This window comes from Drosophila erecta, unplaced genomic scaffold (assembly GCF_003286155.1).
Source record: "Drosophila erecta strain 14021-0224.00,06,07 unplaced genomic scaffold, DereRS2 tig00000092-arrow-pilon, whole genome shotgun sequence".
NCBI lineage: Eukaryota > Metazoa > Arthropoda > Insecta > Diptera > Drosophilidae > Drosophila > Drosophila erecta.
In genome coordinates this window covers 17,656,301-17,675,002 of record NW_020825207.1, presented here as the reverse complement: position 1 = coordinate 17,675,002, position 18,702 = coordinate 17,656,301, and the positions used below count along the sequence as shown (strand labels likewise).

The window sequence follows — 18,702 nt, the reverse complement described above, 5'->3', positions numbered from 1 at the left end:
CTGTTTTTATGAGCCACTGGGATCAGCTGGTGGTTTGGCAGGAGCAAGCCTGCTGGAGTTGGAGCTGGAGCCCATAGTAATCGAAATGGCTGCACTGCGCCAAAGAGGGAATAGAAACGAAATAGAATGGAATTCCTCGCATTTCCCGACTGCTGGCCATTGCATAAGCTTCTTAACTGGCTCACATTCCCGCAGAAATCAAACGATCGCCTAATCAATTCACGAGAACGCAGGCCCCGCTGAAGGCAGAGTATCTGGCCATCGGCGAGGTCCCGGGGACGGTGGCGATGCTGGGGCAGAAGCCACTAAATGGAAAATCAATTTGTTTGCTCTCCACATACGGACGAGGTTTCCAGACGGTCAGTCGGCAGTCGGCATTCGATCGTCGCGAGGTGAGCATCGTCGGCGGCTCTCGCATTTCAAATTTTGCACCGGGCGAAAAAATCCTCCGAACAGTGTTCAAAATATTTTAATTGCATACCATTGCTGCCGTGTGTGTGGCCAGCTGAAGTCGCCCAGGAATGAAATGCTGGATTTTTTTTATTTTTTATAATTCTTATATTTAACAGTCTGGCTGTTTGGCGCCGAACAATTGTGGTGCCTTATTAAATATAGCTGAAATATATTAGTGAACTCCCACGATCAATTCCAATTTCGCGTGCATTGCGCGAAACGCTTAAGTTATTTTTACGGTATACACTAAAAAATATGATTTTAAAAACTACGTGCTTCGTCCATTGAGGTAGTGACGATTAAAGTGTTGAAGTCCCCTGAAAAAAAAAAAAACAAAAAAGGTATATTAATTAATAATTGTATACATTTGATAGAAAAGTATCTAAAAAAAAATAAACAATATAAAGAAAATAGAATTATAATCAAATTTTTGTCTATAAAATTTAAAACGGGAACGATAGAATGAGTGAATAAATTAATAGTATCAGTGAATTCGACTAATAATATTCCAAGAATGTTTATTTTAAACACACTTGCTCTCCAAGCTAAAGATCTTCACGCCGAGATACTAAAATCTTACACTGAGATACTGAAAATCTAAGGCAAACGGTCGTGTTTCTTTTGAATGAGACATTCTGCCAACAGACCATAAAGTGACTTTAGGGTTCTCCATTAGAAAAAGACGATCGGAATGTATGGCAACCCCCGCGAGTGAATATAAGAGCAGAAGATCGCCCTGCACGAGGCCAAACTAATCCCCTTAAAAAACAACAATAAACAAATACGATCGAAGAAATTGTTTTGGACGTGCCTAATGCGCTTGTGTGGTAAAGTGTTTGTTTACGTTTCCGATCTAGACAGAAAAGCAAAATAATTAGCGTATATTTAAAAACAAAAGCCAGCCCTCCGTGTGCGATATTTCGCCATCGATAGCGAGAGCTTAAAAAAAGCGCCCAAGTCATAAATATCGGGCCTAATCAGATGGACGCTGGAGAGCCAGGGCGCTAATTGGGAGTGCTACATATAACTGTAAGCCGATCGGATCGAAAGAACATAGGTTCGGCAGAAGCAGCGCAATATGTGGGGGCGACATCGCCGCCGGCAGAAGAAGCTAAAGAGGAAAAACGAAAAATAAAGTTCAAAACTCTTTTCAAGTCCCAGCTTGGCAACATGCACTGCGGCAACATGCTGCTGGGCGTTGGCCTCATGTTGCTGGCGCTATATGGTGCCTGCGCCGAACCAAAATCGGAGCACGAGTGCACCAGCATCGACATCCGAAACGACTGCAAGAACATGCATCTACTGGACAACTGCACCGTGGTCACCGGATACGTGATGATCACGCTGATCGCCATCGAACAGCGCTGCAACTTCTCGGAATACACATACCCGCTGCTCACCGAGATCACCGAGTTCATGATCTTCACCGACGTGCGCGGCCTGGTTAACATCACCGAGATGTTCCCGCACCTGACCGTCATTCGGGGTCGCCGGCTGTTCCTGAACTACGCGCTCGGCGTAACCAACATGTACGAGCTTGAACAGGTGAGATCCCCAGTTTACACCATTGAAAAGGAAAAGGATTGATCCCCAAAGTGCTCGTAGAATAATCCCCATTTTGATCACTCCTGAACTTCCAGTTGGCTTTTCCCAAGCTGGTGGCCATACAACGAGGACAAGTCTACATCGGCAACTGCCCCAAGCTCTGCAGCATTGTCCGGGTTAATTGGGACCTGCTGACTCTCACCAGAGGCGAGAACAAAATCATAATGGTCAATAAAAACTGTAGCACACCGGTTTGCTCTGGATGCAGCTCCATCCACTGCTGGTCGAATCATTACTGCCAAAGATCCGTCAACGAAAATGTTGTCAATCCAAAGGCGTAAGTAAAACTAAAGCCTTTAGACTCCACTCCTGCAAAGGTTGAATACTAATCCTAAATTCACCGCAGAAACATAAACGCCTGCCATGAGGAATGCTTGGGCGGCTGCAAGAGCAACTCAACATCCGCCGCTGACTGCAGCGTCTGCCGCGGACTCAGTGATAATGGTGTCTGCGTGAAGAGCTGTCCGAAGGACAAGTGAGTGCACACATTCTGCCGCATACGGCTCTATATGTTTTAGTGCCTTACAGGTACATCATGGAGAACTACCAGCGCTGCTATACCAAGGATGAGTGTGTGGTAAAGCATGGCCATGTAATTTCCGGATCACAATGCGTGGCTTTCTGTCCCAGCGGCTACAAACAGGACAACAGGTCGGAGTGCGTGCTCTGTGGTCCCGATGAGGCTTGTATCAGTTTCTGCACGCCGGAGTGGCCTGGAAAAGCGTTCACCGTATACAACCTGGCTGATGCCGAGAATTTGCGTGGCTGTCAGATTTTTAATGGCAGTCTGGTCATCACAATCCGCAACAAAGTGAACGAGACGCAGCTGTTCCAGAGCTTCACTAGTATCCGCGAGGTTCGGGGGCATGTTAAAGTCTATCGGTAAGCAATTTTGTTTTGGTTGTTTCACTGCCATTTAAACTTATGTATTTCATTCCGCAGTTCCTCCCAGCTAAGAAGCTTGCAGTTCCTCAGGAACCTGGAGCGCGTCCACGGTGATCCCCTAGAGAATCGCCACTACTCCTTCATACTTTATGACAATAAGCAGCTGTCCGAATTGTGGACACCTTCGCGGCAACTGGAGTTCATGGAGGGCGGCATGTTCATGCATCGCAATAACAAACTGTGCAACCGGAGGATGCGAGAGTTCCAAAACGGTGTGACCCATGATAGAGCCCTGGACTCCCTGCAGACCAACGACCAGGAAGTGCAGTGCAGTCCCTCAAAGTTGCAGCTATTTGTGCAGGTAAATTGCGCTAGCTTTCCCTATAAATATTGTATTTTACTTATTTAATTTTTTTTTTATATTCAGAAAAGAACCCATCGGTCTGTGAAGCTAAGCTGGCTTAAGTCACAAACAAGCCAGAAGATCGAGTTGATCCACCGACCTTTATCGCCGGGAAAACTGTACCATGAAGACAGTGATTTGGAAGCACCCATATGTACACGAATCAACTGGAATCGACGCCTGCTCTTCCCTGACAACCTGATCGAAAATGGCACACACTATCTTTTCGACTTGGATGACCTTCAATCGGACACACGCTATGCTGTCCTGCTACGTACTTTCGGCAATGATGAGGCGCATGAGGCGTATGACACACGCAGCGAATTGACCTACGTGCAGACGGAACTGGACATTCCCAAGCCTCCGTTGCTGGAGCTGGTCAAGAAGACGGATAGCTCGCTGACGGTTCGGATGGCTAGTCACGACCACCTAAGCTTTGTTCTTACGGTCTTCGAATTAAGCGATGATCGGGCTTATATAGAGCAGAGAAACTACTGCCACCAGCCGTCGTACGTGTGGCAGGACATGGACGGCCCCAAGTGGATAGCGTACGAGGACTACGACGACTGCTGTGCCCAAAAGGCAGAGCAGTTGGAGGACTCTCGTTTCATTGCGGACATGAGGGAGCAATATCGCTGCTCCCTTGATGATCGCAAGCAGTGCCGTCGACTGGCACTGTCAGAGGTCACTCTTCCACAGCTTCGGCTGCCGGGAAACACCACAGAGTACGAGCTCAAGGCGCTGCATCGCTATCGCCTGTATGCGCTTCAGCTGCAAGCCTGCAATCTGCTCGGATGCAGTAGCCACACTACTCTCTACGGACGAACGAATTATACAATGGGTGCCGATCTTCTCACCCAACTGTATGCCTGCCACGTTCCGGAAATGGATAAGTACATCATGCGCTTCGACGAGCCTAAGCAGCCCAATGGCGTGGTGACCAACTATGTAATCCACTTTCGCAACAACTTCTCGCAGACCCACGTCGGGTGCGTAACGCGGATGGATCACCAAAGTGCCGGCTACGTGTACATAAAGCAGATAAACATTACTTTCACCGAGTGCGCTGTGCGGGTTCATTCCCTGGCCGGAGATGTGATGACGCCCTACATGCCAATCAGCGTGTGCAACGACGAGGACCGCCTCCAGGCGTTTCATAGCAGGGAGGCCAAAGAACTTTTGCCAGAAATCACAGACATGGCAGCCACAGCGTCACATGGCCGCGGCATTAGCATATTCCTGATCTGCTTCCTGTTCGGATGCAGTATATCGCTGGTTTGGGTCCTCTACAAACGGCGATGTTGGAGAAAGATACCGGGACTCCGGCGATATGTGCCCGTGCGGGAGCAGTGGCTGCGGGACCGACAACAAACCGACGATCGCGAAATCCTTGTCGACGGTTTTGAGACAGTTCGTTTTCAGAACAACAACAACAGCCAGGCGGACGATTATCCCATGTAAACGATAATATACATTTGTATGCGAGAACTTACCTTGCTTCATCAAGGATAGATCCTAGGTGGAGGATGTGCTGGGCTTGGTTGTGGGCTCCGACTTCTCGGCGTCATCGTCCAGGTTCTTACCGCTGGCCAGGAGAACAGCTGGAACGCTACTGGAGGTTGCTGGCAGGACCTCGCTGTCGGAAGGGGGCGTGGGCGTACGGGGAGTTAACAACTGTTGGCGGCTCCTCAAGCGCTCCATCTTTGCCTGCTCGTACTCCTTGAGATCGGACAGCTTCAGCTGGATGGTCTGCAGTTCGCGGCGTCGCATTTTTCCAGGATGTTTTCTTTTTGGGGAGGAAGTATACAATTTGTATATCTCGATGTCGATTAAGCACATAAGTTATCGAATACACTAGTACGCCAGAGGTGGCATACGTTATTCAACATATCGATAACGCCATCACACGTTTTCCATTATTACCTTAAGGCGGGAATTTTTAAAAATGGAAATCCATTTATCTTTTATGAACTTTAGTATTGGCTTACCTTTTTTATGGGGAATAAAATATGCAACTCCAATTGTTTTTTCAGTATAATTACATTGTATACAAGATGCATATATACTAGATATCAACCTATTTATATTTGTTCTGTACAACCTTAAAGCCCACCCAACAAGGGATATATTTATAAAAGAATTTACTCCTCGTCACCAAAGAGTCCTCCCAGTTCCAAATCTTCTCCTCCAGTTCCGGTCAACTGATGGGCTCTGAATTCCGTAAAAAACTTTCCGTCGCTTTTTGAACTCCAAGCCTGTTCATCCGACTCGGCGGCAAGGTGGCGGGCGTGCTTGGGCGGTGTGAAGTGGGTGTACGTGCAATCCGTGTAGTCAGCCGCCGTTGATTCATCCTCAGCATATTCCAGATTGTGGTGCTCCTTCAGGAAGTCCACGACCTGTTCTTTGGAACTCAAACTGTTGAATTGCACTCGTAAATCTCGCTTCATGTGAGCGCTCCACATGAAGGTGAGGTGGTGGTGAAAGCATTGAAACAGCAGATTATCCCCGGCAGCAGATGCTATATCTAGCCACTGTTGTACACAGGACAATGGCGTTGTTTTGCCCTCTGGGTAGTTGCTATTGAAAAGAGCCGGATTTGCAAGCAGACCTCGGGCAGCCATTACACCAGCTGCTCCTGTCTGATCATGAATATCGCAGGCATCCCTATAGCTCTCCACATTGCCATTGACTATCAGTGGGATCTGCAGGGACTTGCGCACCTCAGCCATGGCAGCGATGTCTAGCGTGTCCTTAGAGTGTTTTTGGGCTGGCGTCCGTCCGTGAAGTGTTAGGAAGGTGACTCCCGCTTGCTCCAACTGGCGGGCCAAATCAATAGTGCTCTCCAAAGACTTCTCTCCGCCCAGCAGACGCATCTTCACCGAGACACTGAAATCGGCAGGCAGAGTGCGCCGCACCTCCTGAACCACTTGACGCACTAGCTCCGGCTGGCGCAGCATTCCGCAACCGTAGCCCTTTGCCATTGCCCAGCTTTGTGGGCAGCCGCAGTTTAAATCGATGCCATCGACATACGGATAGATGAGCTGGGCGGAGGTGACGAATTCCGTAGGATCCTTGGCCGCAAATTGAGCGATCAGCGGCTGGTCATCCGCACCCGTGGAGAACTCGTTCTGGCGGGCTTTTTCGCTGTTGTTAATGGAGTCTGAGATCATCATGGGCGTAAACGCGAGTTGTACTCCATTTAGTCGGACCAACCGCCGAAATTCCAGCTTACTATAGCGGACCACTGGAATATAAATTTGCAGCTTTAGTAATTAAGTACTCGGTTTTTCGCATAGTAGGAATTACTTGGAGCGCTGACCCGCACAAAATCCGATCGTGCTTCCGCGAACAGCTTAGCGATGTCGTGGTGCGGTCTCTGTTGCGGCAGGAGCATGGTTATAATATATTTGATGGTAAATAAACATAAACAATGCCAAACGTGCTACAAAGTCCCTAGTGCCTATCGGTGTTCACCACGTGAGGGAAATCGATAGATCGGTAATCAGTTTATACCGATAACTACGCTAATAAAGGTTTTCGGAAAGACGGTTTGTAATAGGGGGATTTCAGTAACGAATATACTTATTTTATTTTCTTAAAATGTTGAAAAACATAGACATAAAGACAAACAAGGACTTTTCAAAGTTTATAGACTCTTAAGAGAACTAATAATGCAATTATCTAACGAATTTTTTCTTACATTTGAACTTACAGTAAATACCCCGGGGTAAGCAACATTAAGCTAAAGTTCCGTCGTAGCCACTCCCCAATACTTTCGCATTCTACTCTCGTGCTCGTTGAAGTCATCATCGTCGTGCTCCTCCTCGTCCAGGATGTTTCTCTCCCGCTCCTGGGTAACGGCAAAGTCGTACTCGAAATTGTAGGGCATCAGGCGCTGAAGGGATCCAAAGTAGGCTGAATTTGGTCCTCCGGACCGCTTTACGGTACCTACTGGAATCTTGGGCCGGGGCTTGGCATCAAACAGGTTATACCCGTAGCTGTGGGCCTGCTGAAAGGAGAGGGCACTGCCAAAGTGTCCAGGAGGCGATTGCTTCACCTGATGATATGAGCCCAGGGGCACAGAAGTCGGAATCGGTTGGGGTAATTGGGGAGTGCTGGTCGAGATGAACTTGTTGGTGACACTGCGCATCAGATTCGAGGTAAAGTCATTCCGTTCAGGAAGAACTGCAGCTGCCATTATGGCATTCGGAACGGTACGGTGTTTCGTGAATGACTTGGAAATGGTGTTAAGCTCCTTATCAAACAGAAGCTGGGTGTTCTGCTCCAGCATATACTCCCAGCACTTGAACTGCTCCTCTGAAAGCACTGATTCTGAAACTGACTCTGTTTCGTCCAGCATCTCCAGCTGTTGCTCCTCCTGCAGGACGCGGGCATGGGCTAGGACGAACTCATCGTCCTTATCCTTGGCCAGCAGGTCGCGGTCACTCTGCCCACTTGGCGACGATCGTCCTGCCAGCGGTTCCTGTTCAATAGCTCGGTGGCGACAGGCGTTGCTCCGGTCGCAGCACGTTCGCTTACAGACTGATCCACTGGACAAAGGTAAGGAAACCGGCTGGGGCTTCTTGCGCACACTTTGTTTTAGCTCCCGTATCAGGTGATCTACATCCGTACCGAGATGGCGAAAACGAACCACGATTACACTGAGATTCTCCGCCGCAGCAAAGCTTTGAGCAATGTCCACCAGTCGCTTGGCCGCAAGCAGGGAATTCTCCTCCTTTCGGATCTCCCGGGCAGCACGATCAATATCCATCACTGACCAGAGCTGAGCATTGCCCACCACCAAGAACTCGTCGTCGTTGCTGAGAATGAGCTGGAATACGGAATCGCTTTCAATTTGATTGGACTGATCATTGGATTTGGTAGAAACTTACCTCTAACACATGTGGATCTGGCATGGAATGGATCTGATCCTTTTGAATACCTTCCGATTTGGTAAGCCGCAACTGGGAGGTGCGTCGTATTAGATAGGCGTCCAGGCCTCCTGTGCTTGCCATGCGTAGGACATATCGCTTACTCTTCAGTGGTCTTACTTTTGAAGGAGCCCGTGTCCTGGTCAGATGGAATAAGGCGGCACTCCGCACACTGCCACATTGCTGCTGCGCCGCCAGCAGGGTAAACTTCATGTAATCCCTGACCGCCGAATCCTTGACCATCTGCTCCTGCTTCATCAGATCGGGCACTAAATGAGCCATCTGCTGGGCGGCCCGCCCGCGGCCCTCCATTGCCTCGAACATCCCGTACAGAGCTTCGTCAGATCCCCCGTAGTTTGTAGCCCTCAGTTGGTAAACGGAGAGCTTCCGGCAGTCACCAGAACCTGGAGTTTCCGCAAAGCCCATGGTCCAGGGCCCAGTCGACTTATTCTGATTCCGTTGGGCACTCACCTGTCTGAGTTTTGTTGTGGGCAAAGCAGCTCTATTGTTTCCGGAGACATCGATTAGGCTCCAATGGCGCTGGCTCTGGGTCTGACAAACCTTGAACTGTTGCTCGTCCACCTGAAGGATATGGTCTTTCATTGGTCAACAATATCCCTGGGTTCATTTTCTCATATCTAACCTGCAACTGCAAATTGCCCGATAGATCCAGGTACTTCAGATTTCTTGATGGGACCAATGCCAGCAGATTAACGCGATCCAGGTGATTGTGCGAGAGATCAAGGACCTTCAGCATGGCCAACTTCGCCAGTTGCGGGGTGCAGAGCAGCAGGTTGTTGCAACAGCGAAGCACCCGGAGCTGACCGAGAGTAGCCACCTCCTCGGGCAGTTGTTGCAGCATATTACCGGATAAAACTAGGATCTCAAGTTCCGGCCAGTTGCGAACACAGGCGGCGGGCAGGACTCCGATGCGATTGTAGGCCAGGTGAAGAACCCTCAACTTGGCGGCATTGTGCAATGGCTCAAAGATGCTATCATTCAGGTGATTTCCCGCGAGCGATAGATTCACCAGCGCAGCATGGTTATTCTGCTCGTAGCGTGGCAAGGTGGACAACTTGTTGCAGGACACATTCAGTGTTTCCAAACGACCGTGGGTTACGGCAAAAAAGTTGTCCGGCAGATTTGATAACTCATTGCTCTGCAACTGCAGACTTCGGATGCTGGAGAAGCCCTCGGGAATTTGGTCAAGCTGCTTCAGATCGTTGTATGCCAGGTCTAAGGACACCAGTTCAGTTATCCTGTAGTTGCGTAACAGTCCTGCCACGGTGTTAAGGCGATTGTGTGAAGCATCCAAGGCGGTCAAGGAGGCACATGCTCCGACCCAGTTGGGCAGCTCACTGAAGCCATTGTGAGAGATGTCGATGCGCTGCAGTTTCAGCGGTACTGGATGGGTATTCGTTGTGGATATGTTGTGCAGATCTGGAATTCGATATTTTAGAATCCGATTAATATTAAAAACAAGGGCGAACGCTATAGTCCAGTTTAAACTCAGGTAGTGGGATTATTATTAATTATACCCCTTACTCGCAGAGTAAGAGGGTATACTATATTCATTGAAAGTATGCAAAACGTAGAAGTAAGTATATATCAGACCAGGAGCACTAGCCCAGTCGATCTGGCCATGACCCTTTGTCCATCCGTCTTTCGTCCGTATAAGCGATATGATCTTGGCAACTATAAAAACTTAGCAACAAATTGTAGATACGTAGTTTTTAAAGCGTTAACTAAAGGTTTAGGACTTTTGTAAGTACTGATGTAAACAAAATTGAATCTGGAATGCGTAATATAATGCGTAAGAGGAAGGCTTACAATTATGGTCGGCTACAAGGGTCTGCAAATTTGTGGCATTGATGATCAGTTCCATCAGCTTGTTCCGGCTGCACTTCAGCATCTCCAGTTGAGCGAGCGAACTGAGATCCAAGACCTCCATTTCGTTTTCGCATACCTCCAGCTGGGTCAAGTACTGTGGACGAAAAGAGAAAACGCCGATTGGGGAAGATGTACAGCCATGCCAGCCGGATATGAAATACCGGAAGCCGGATGTCGGATACCGACAGCCGGAGTGGAGTTGACTCACGTTATAGTTGCCAATCAAGATGCTGCCCCCCAGTTGGCTGCCCTTCAGGCTAAGCTTTTGAGGGGATGTCTGGCCAAAAGTGGCGGCCTGCTGCTCCTCCACCGCCGTCACCTCGGCGGGTAGTGGATGCGGTCCACTGTGGCTGGCACTAACTTTCAGCTTCGATTTGTATGGATCCGCTGGCTTCCTCGTGGCTTTGAGCATTGTTTTCGGCCCTCTCGGGGGTTTCTTTTATTTTACTTCGAGCTCTTGGCAAGACTCCAACTTCGCTATGCATCAACGAACACCCATCGAGTGGCGATCGTCGCGGATTTCATTTGTTTTCGTGGGGTAATCCACTGCACTTTATGTGTAAAACCTTCTAACTTCACTAGGTTACTTATTCACATCACTTATTGCCTGTAGTTATTATTTATTTTGTGGGGACTTCCCAAGATGTGGCAATAAGCAACTGTCTGAATTTGGTAATACTCCTACATTTTATTGTAGGATCCGCACCCGATAAATGCGACCGCTCAACTGAAGACGAACACGATAACTACGGCTATGATGACTCTGGGCCGTTACAGAAAGACGGACACGCTTGAGAGACCCTCGGTCTTTCGGTTTCTGGTCGTATTGCCCAAATCCGAGTTGCGCTCAAGACGTGGAAGTACTACAGTGCTACAGTTTCAGTGAGCCGATATACACTTTGTTAGTTTTACAAGTGAAGTAATACATGGGGTTCAAAGGTAATTACAAAAATATATAACGAACATGTTTAATTTTAAAGTTATAGTTTTTGGTAAATAGATATATACTCTTTCATTTTTAAAGAAATCGTTTGAATTGGTAAAGTTCCGTATTAACATTTTTGGAAGACGGTTCTCGTTATAAAGCACCCACTGTACATCAGTCTTATAAAGCACAGAGAAGACGAAGACTTGGCCATTCAAAAAGGGGTGAGTTTCAGAAATCCGTTCAAAGAGCACCAGCGAATCTCTTATATGGCCACCTGTTGGAAATAGATAATGTCGAAGATCGCCTGAAAATATAAAAAGGCGAACGGAAGACGAAAAAGAAAACAGTTGACTTGTAGCTTTGTGTTTGTTACTCGAATTTTAGAAACAATTTGTTTTTATTATTTCAATGAAATATAATAATTGTTTGTCATGCCTACGCATTAGCAGCAAACCCAGAAAAGTGTGTATTTCATGTAAATCATTTGCTTCTATTTTCATTATGCAGTTCGTCTGCTGACTTTACAAAATTTTAACAACGTCTATACATAAGAAACTAAGGGCAGGCAATTGTATTTTGTGGTCAACCGTGGGCGGGTTTGGCGTGACCTTAACGGTTATTTCTCTAACTTGGCCAGTTCATACATATACAGTTGCCCATTGGGGTTCAAGTTGTGAGTACATAAAATAATCATTAGACAGAGTGCTTAGCAGTAACGTACGCCCTATCCACATAAGAGTGTATCATATACGATTGTTTGCATTAAAATAATATATATATATATATATTTATATATATATGTGTGTGTGGGTGTTTATAAGTATATTCGTATCTATATAAAGTACAAAAAAACATTGCTAAAAATACATGTTTAAACAAAGGAGCAGCAAATAAATAGATGGCGGAGTAACTAGAGTAAAGGGCGTTCATAAATCAGAGGGCTCGGTTGGAATCAGAAGTCGGTTAACTATGCACATTGTGCTGCTACGCTCGTTTGTTTATACACATAATCAATTGTAATATATTTGCTAGGTATTCCGTATGCTACGTGTGTTCTGTTTTCCTAGGCAACTCCATCCCCCCTTTTGTTACGTTACGTTACGGTATGGTTACGCCCGCCGTCGTGGTCTTGTAAGGGCTACGTAATGGTTCTTTAGCTTAATTCGATCGTGGCATTTGTTACATCTGCCCGTTGAGTGAGTGTACGGAACGCGGAACGCAGAACGCAGATTAGGATTATTACTTATTGCTGTTGTACATTCAACTTAACGTTAGAAATATTAAGAGTGGCATATGACTAAAATTCGTTATCGACTATGGTGTGGGAGGGGCGTGGCAGGGCAGGGCGCACCTAAATCATTCTTATTTACGGATAAGGGTTGTCAAGACTTAGCCGCAGCCGCCTGCCGATCCTCGAATTGAATTAACGCGAATTGAGAGGCTTACCGAACTAAGAGACGTGGCAAAGGCGAGAAATTTGATTTCCGCACTACACAATCGTAATAAATGGTATTTCGTATAAGTAGGTAAGGATTATGCATAATCATTAATATAGCAGTAATAATATTTCCATATATGTATGTTAATATACGATGTCTCCGTATTATTTCCCCGTACTGGTCACCGTCCCCGCAGTCGTCGTCGAGTTGATTTGCATACCGCCCACATCCTTGTGGTGATCGCCCGTGGAGCTGCCGTCCATGCTCGTCTCGGAGTAGTCCAGCTTGTAGCTGGCGCTTCGCGTCACATCCTCCATCGACGCCTCCTGGCATTCCCGCCCGCTGTGCGTCTGCGATCCACAGTTGTAGCAGGAGATCACTTTCGGCGCAGTTCCGCCACCACCAGCTCCTGTTATGGGGCAGACGGTGAGAGCGCTGTACGGCGTCGTGCTGGGGACTTGCTGCTGCTGCGGCGTAGGCACCGTCTGCACGGGCACCGTATTCGTACTGACAACGGAAGCAGTGTTCTGCAGCTGGGGAGGCGTTACCGCGGTAGGAGCGCCTCCCGCTGTCATTGGCAGGAAGGCCACGCTGGTGTGGAAGGTCGGGTAGATAAGCTCACCATTGTGTGGCGGACCTATCGGATAACGGAAGCCACCCCGCACCGTCTGCGGAGGCGGCGCACTATGCGCTTGGAATATCGTCTGCTGTGGCGGCGGGGGTCCTCGCTGGTGATATGGATAGCTTGTATTGTAGGCTGTGGGCGGCGGTTGTTGCGGCGGCAGAAGCACCGTTGTCGTGGGTGTGGTCACCGGAGACTGGCTTATGAGAAGGGTCTGGGGCTGTTGCTGCTGCAGGCTGGCGCTGCTGATGGTCTGCGCATCGCTGACGATGCTCGGCGTACCCGTTGTGTAAACTTGCTGATAGGTCTTATCCATCCCATTTCGTCCGTTTAGCCGCTGCTGCAGATTCATTTGCTGCTGCTGCTTGTAGCTGAGGTGGTGCTGCTTCGGCTGATAGCTTCCCAGACCGGTCGGCAGTACTGTCGTGATCATGCCCATTCCCGCATCTACCGAATTGTGCAGTGGCAGTGAGAGCTGCGTGGGCGTTGGCGTCTCAGAGGGCGACAGGTCGCCACAGGATCCATTCGAGCTGCCCGATTCACTACCCGTAGTAGCTGCACTTTTGGTGGAGTTCATGGAGTTCATCATCGATCCATTGCCATCGTCGTTCATATTCATACTCTGCATCATAACGTTCATGTTGTAGTTTGGGCTCTGAAAGTGCTGCTGCTGCTGTTGCTGGTGCTGCGGTATGAAGGTGTTCGCCTTAACTCGAGGATGATGACTTGGTCGCAGAAAACCGTTGCGGATGACACTGTGCAGACTGGTTCCGCTGGAGTTACTGCTTCCACCTTCGTTGATACTCTGCAAAGATAATTTATTGCTAAGTATTGTCGTATTTTGCTATATGATTTATCTGAAGAAAATAAGCAATTTGAATGTTATCCTTTCAACAACAAAAAATATACCTTCATTTTAATATAATTGTTATTAAACAGAGCAGAACTTTGCAGTTAGGTGGATATTACTGTACGAACAACAAGCTGGATCTTGTTTAACGGCAATTGAGCTTCGGATGAAACTTTTTTTTTGTATATTTTGTTTAGTTTGATAATCTTGCAAATATAATAAATTACAAGTTTTTACGACTTGTAGGCCATTGATGCTAGTGCTCATATTAGTTAATTTGCTTTAGATTTCAATCTCGAATTTGCTTCTTATAAATAAATAAATGAGTTGTTTGATAATTACATCGTGCTGCTGCTCGCCGCCAATTGAGGTTGGCGGCGGTGTAGTCTCCGCCGAAGGACGCCGCGCATTCTTCTGACCCGCTAGTCGCTGGGACATGCTCCTCATCTGCTGCTGCTGATGGGGTTGCTGCTGCGCCTGCAGTGGAACGTTAATGAGGGAGCGGTCCCGCTGAGGACTCGTGGTGCGGCTACTCGACGGCGAGGATTGCTGACTCAGCATCGGTGAGCTGGCAGGTGGCACTTGATGGTCCAGACTCTGCGGCTGTTGTTGCTGCAGAGCGGGCTGTTGGTGGGGCGGTTGTGGCACGTAGTGGCGCATCGTCCATCCCGTGTTCTGGTGACTAATGATGGCACTAGAGTCCGCTGGAATGGTGATGTTAGGCTGCATCAGGTGCGGCATGCCATCGACACTGATCTGGTGCGTTCCATCAGAGCTGGGCATAAGCTGTGGATGAACTGATTAAGTTAATCTTCTTTTGGAGGCTTTGTATTTGCAGACTTACCTTTTGAAAGTGCTGGGGAAAGATCATGGGGATGTTGCCCTGCGGCGTCTGCAGTACCTGCACCATTTGAGGATGTTGCGGGTGCGATGGTGCTTGCTGCGGTCCTGCCATTTGGTGAATCACGTGTGGTTGCTGCTGCTGAATGATCAGGTCATGTGGGGACGGCGGGTGAGGATGCTGGAGCACTGGCGTCTGCGTCTGGGCTTGCATTTGAGGCGCGAACCGCTCTGCCACCAACTTGTTCTCCTTGATCTTGGCCAGAATGCCGACAATCTTTTTCTGCTCCTCCATGGAGAATACCGGGTGGATGGCTGCCATCGTGTAGACCAGCAGCAGCTCCAATAACGTGTCCTGATCATTAATACAACCGAAATCACACTCGCCCCAGCATTCCAGCGTGCGGTAGATCTCACTGACGCAGTTCCGGTTGCAGGCACGGATCAGCGCCAGATACAGGGCCATCTTGCGCCGGATCTTTCGGTCGGTGGGATCGCCCTTCTGGCAGTTGACCATGTCGGCGGCCAGCTCGTGCGGGTTATTCGCCCGCAGCTCCATGCCGCGCAGCGTCTCCGAGTCGCAACGGCCTTGCTCCTCGAGGAGCGTGCCCAAAAATCGCAGCTCGAATGGCAGGCAGGCGCTGAGCAGGGCGTACATCGTTTCGATCCGATTGTAGCTCTCGAGTTTCTCAAACCACTGCAGCACGTCCTGTTTGCAAATCATCTCCACGTTTGTCCCAGTCCTTTTCACCTACCGATCCCGAATCCCTGCAAGCGGCTGCACTGCATCAATGGCCACCCACAAGTGTGCCCGTTCGCCAGTTGGCCCGTCTCTGAATGTGTGTGACTGTGTGTGTACGCGCGTCGGTGTAAGTGCTCTAGTTACGTGTGGTGGGTGCAAAAGGCGTCCAGAATCTCGTTAGGTGGCAGCAGCTGCTGCTGCATCACTGCCGGAATCGTCGAAGGCTGGCTGGGATCCGCTTCTGGACACCGGCCCAGCTTCCCGGGGCACTGTTAATTGGCTTTTCGCTGGCTTCTTCGCCACTAATCCGCTCACAAAGGCCGAGCTGATCTGCTGCTGCTGCTTTTCCTGCTGCTCTGCTGCCCACAACTACAACTAGTCGCGTATATTTTGCGCGTTAGCGGGTTAGGGGGTGCGCGGGCGGCGGGTGGCGGGGGGCTGCACCACATTGGCCAGGCACTCGCTGCTTCGTAAAATCGCTCGCTGTTCGGCCGCTGTTATTCGGAGGAGACTACTCGCCGCTGCCACAAAAACCAGCAATTTCGCGAAATTCCTGCCTAGGCGCGCGTTTGCACTTTTCCGGCGACAATAAATGGTGTGTCAGATCGCGGATTTCAGCATTTAATGCGCACAGCCTTTAATTGGTTTGCATTGTGGTGCACCTTTTTATCAAAAACTTTTTTTCCACTTCGGCTCGGTGTGACCGTGGCTGCTGTTTGTGTTGTTTGCGCCAGTGTGACCGTTAATGATACCGACCAAAATGTTCGAAATAAAAAGTGTGTTTTTTCTTGAAAGTCGTGTTTAAAAAAATTATTTCGTATTTTTGTACACATATTATTAAGATAAAAATCCTGCAAATGTACTTACGTACAGAATCTTTAATATAATACAATTAGCTTGCACAGAAGTACAATATCTAAAAAAGACAAAGAATCGATGTTGCCAGACATCTAAAGCTATTTAAATTATCGCGTTAGGGCTGCCAAGGGGATGATATTGTTTTAAATTTTTTTTTTTACTTTTCTGTTAAAGATATCTTTTCAGCAAGCAATTAACCAGACATATTCTCAATGATTTGAAAGAGGTCTTAAAGACTGAAATTTTTTGTTTATTAGCTACGTTAATAAAATTATTTTACTCATGTAAAAACAAAAGATAAGGTTTGAACTATTTTTTTTTATCTGCATAGCAAGGTAGAAGCCTAAGGCCTAATTAAAAGTTCCGAAAATATTGTAACTTATTAATTGCGGATTATATTTCTATAAAAATGAATGCAAGCACAAATTAATTTGCAGAATCAGCCGCTTAGAAACCATCCTCATCATCCTCGGCCATCTCCTTGGCCAGCTCAAGGTCCTGCTGCTCCCGCTCCCGTCTCTCCTCGGCGCTTTCTAAATCCTTGCCGTAGGACTTTGGAGGATAGCGCATGGCCTTAACGCTCTGGTTGTGCAGGTTCAGACAGAACGAGATGCGCTCGTGGAAGGCCAGCTGCGGTTCCCGGGTGCTATAGATGTCGGTACTTTCCTTGCTGCGCATAAAGTTCTGGGCAGGGTCCAGCGTAGCCTCAATCACGCCATCCCGTATAGCCTTCGATACAATAAACTCGGCATCCTCCGCGGAGTCTAGCATTAGCCGCTTGGCAATATCTTGCGGCGAGATGCGCGAGTACGATAATCCGATAGAGCGGATAGCCGTCTTGATCACATTGTGGCGCAGCCGTATAATCAGGGTGAATGTGTGGTCCAGTTGGAACTTGGGTCCGTACTGCGATACCACGTCGCCGAAGCGCTTTAAGTTGCCCAGACGCACGGCCTGCGTGAGCTGGAAGTAGGCACCAAGAGATTGGCGCAGACCGGCTTGCCGGAACACCACACGTTCCGGGATGTTGCCCAAAAGCAGCTCCACAACGATAATTAGCTTTTGAACAGTCTGGCGGAAGCCGATGGCAGCGTGCTGCGGGGACTTACGCAGGGCCTGGACCAGATGCTTGTGGGCATCGCTGTATTCCAGCTTAGCGGCCTTGATGCGACCGAGATAGTACAGGAAACGCGCCCATTCATTGTTGCTGGCCGATTCCGGATAGACGGACTTCTTTACCAGCTTGTCTGCTTGGTCATACAAAGCGTAGTGCAAGTAGTTGCGAAGCAGACAGTTGATCAGCACTGCCTGTCCTTCAAAATCGTTACGCAGCGTAGCAGTTCTCAAACGTGCGTGCAGGAATGCGCGAATGCCTTCCAAAGAGTTCTTTAGCTCCGCCACTCTTGAAAAATAGAAGTAGGACTTGGCACCAATCAGATCAAGGGTGCGTCGGTTTTGGATGGAGATTTTGGCCATTAGGGCATCGGCGCTAATTCCTGCCCGCTTTAAATCACTGGCGTCGATGAGTTTGACCAGCAGGAGCAGATAGAAGTAGGCATCCACCTCGGCGATTGGGGCCTTGGTGGCCACTTGTTTTTTGGGAACATCTGGCAGTTCGGTGGCGTCTTTCTCCACAGCGGGCATTAAAGCCACGGCCGCCTCACGATCTGCACCAGCAGGATAAATACTCTGGGCAAGATTCCGAAATACGACGCCGTTCAGCTTGCGACGAGTGTTGGGCAAATTGCGAAGGACGCGCAGGATGAAGCTGTCGGCGGAAAGGAAATGAAGACGGGACAAGATTATAAAGCTAGCACTACTCACCGCGACTCCTTCGAGGCCACCCCCTTTTCAATCTGACGAAACTGCTCGCGGATCTCTTGCACAGCGGCCACATCTTGGTTCTTCTTCTCGTCAGCTAGCGTCTCCGCCGTTGGATCCACCTCCATCTCCACGTCGTGAGCACCGATGTCCGTTGCGTTAGTCATGTTGTAATGAAACTCTCAATTTACTAGAGTCAAAATATAGCCGACTTTTCTTTTGTTTTCCCAATCCCAATCAAAAATGCCTAGTAATGTCGCTTCTTCTTCGTATTTCTTTTCGGCTACAGACAGTGCTGGAAAATATAGTTGGTTAACAGTGCGGTTAGGTCTTACGTTACGTTAAACCATTTATCGATGTGTTTTACGACACACTAAGCAAAAATCATAGTATCATAGGTTATAAAAAGATATTTCTGATATTTTGTAGTAACGA

General features: G+C 48.3%; 6 protein-coding genes across 6 annotated transcripts; 1 reads left to right on the top strand and 5 right to left on the bottom strand.

Moving 5' to 3' along the window:
• The first annotated feature begins 338 nt into the window (after positions 1-338).
• LOC6549378 (insulin-like peptide receptor) lies at positions 339-4,834 on the top strand. Its single transcript, XM_001974262.3, has 6 exons — positions 339-1,998; positions 2,094-2,335; positions 2,405-2,533; positions 2,587-2,940; positions 3,001-3,304; positions 3,371-4,834. The coding sequence occupies exons 1-6, from the start codon at positions 1,624-1,626 to the stop codon at positions 4,805-4,807; spliced, it is 2,841 nt and encodes a 946-aa protein (XP_001974298.1). The 5' UTR covers positions 339-1,623; the 3' UTR covers positions 4,808-4,834.
• On the bottom strand, positions 632-5,227 carry LOC6549379. The gene is made up of 2 exons (XM_001974263.3): positions 4,840-5,227; positions 632-770 (listed from the first exon to the last, which is right to left on the bottom strand). The coding sequence occupies exon 1, from the start codon at positions 5,183-5,185 to the stop codon at positions 4,862-4,864; it is 324 nt and encodes a 107-aa protein (XP_001974299.2). The 5' UTR covers positions 5,186-5,227; the 3' UTR covers positions 632-770; positions 4,840-4,861.
• A 135-nt stretch (positions 5,228-5,362) lies between these two features.
• LOC6549380 (tRNA-dihydrouridine(20a/20b) synthase [NAD(P)+]-like) lies at positions 5,363-6,832 on the bottom strand. Its single transcript, XM_001974264.3, has 2 exons — positions 6,653-6,832; positions 5,363-6,590 (listed from the first exon to the last, which is right to left on the bottom strand). The coding sequence occupies exons 1-2, from the start codon at positions 6,738-6,740 to the stop codon at positions 5,488-5,490; spliced, it is 1,191 nt and encodes a 396-aa protein (XP_001974300.1). The 5' UTR covers positions 6,741-6,832; the 3' UTR covers positions 5,363-5,487.
• Positions 6,833-6,988: 156 nt separating this feature from the next.
• Positions 6,989-11,096, bottom strand: LOC6549381 (protein phosphatase PHLPP-like protein). Its single transcript, XM_001974265.3, has 5 exons — positions 10,376-11,096; positions 10,108-10,261; positions 8,921-9,717; positions 8,239-8,859; positions 6,989-8,177 (listed from the first exon to the last, which is right to left on the bottom strand). The coding sequence occupies exons 1-5, from the start codon at positions 10,577-10,579 to the stop codon at positions 7,089-7,091; spliced, it is 2,865 nt and encodes a 954-aa protein (XP_001974301.1). The 5' UTR covers positions 10,580-11,096; the 3' UTR covers positions 6,989-7,088.
• A 351-nt stretch (positions 11,097-11,447) lies between these two features.
• Positions 11,448-16,370, bottom strand: LOC26527013 (trithorax group protein osa). The gene is made up of 3 exons (XM_015157411.2): positions 14,851-16,370; positions 14,349-14,792; positions 11,448-13,961 (listed from the first exon to the last, which is right to left on the bottom strand). Exons 1-3 carry the CDS (start codon positions 15,568-15,570, stop codon positions 12,699-12,701), a joined length of 2,427 nt encoding a protein of 808 aa, XP_015012897.1. The 5' UTR covers positions 15,571-16,370; the 3' UTR covers positions 11,448-12,698.
• Positions 16,371-16,816: 446 nt separating this feature from the next.
• LOC6549437 (probable 26S proteasome non-ATPase regulatory subunit 3) lies at positions 16,817-18,699 on the bottom strand. The gene is made up of 2 exons (XM_001974266.3): positions 18,271-18,699; positions 16,817-18,214 (listed from the first exon to the last, which is right to left on the bottom strand). The coding sequence occupies exons 1-2, from the start codon at positions 18,432-18,434 to the stop codon at positions 16,894-16,896; spliced, it is 1,485 nt and encodes a 494-aa protein (XP_001974302.1). The 5' UTR covers positions 18,435-18,699; the 3' UTR covers positions 16,817-16,893.
• Between the last annotated feature and the right edge of the window lie 3 nt (positions 18,700-18,702).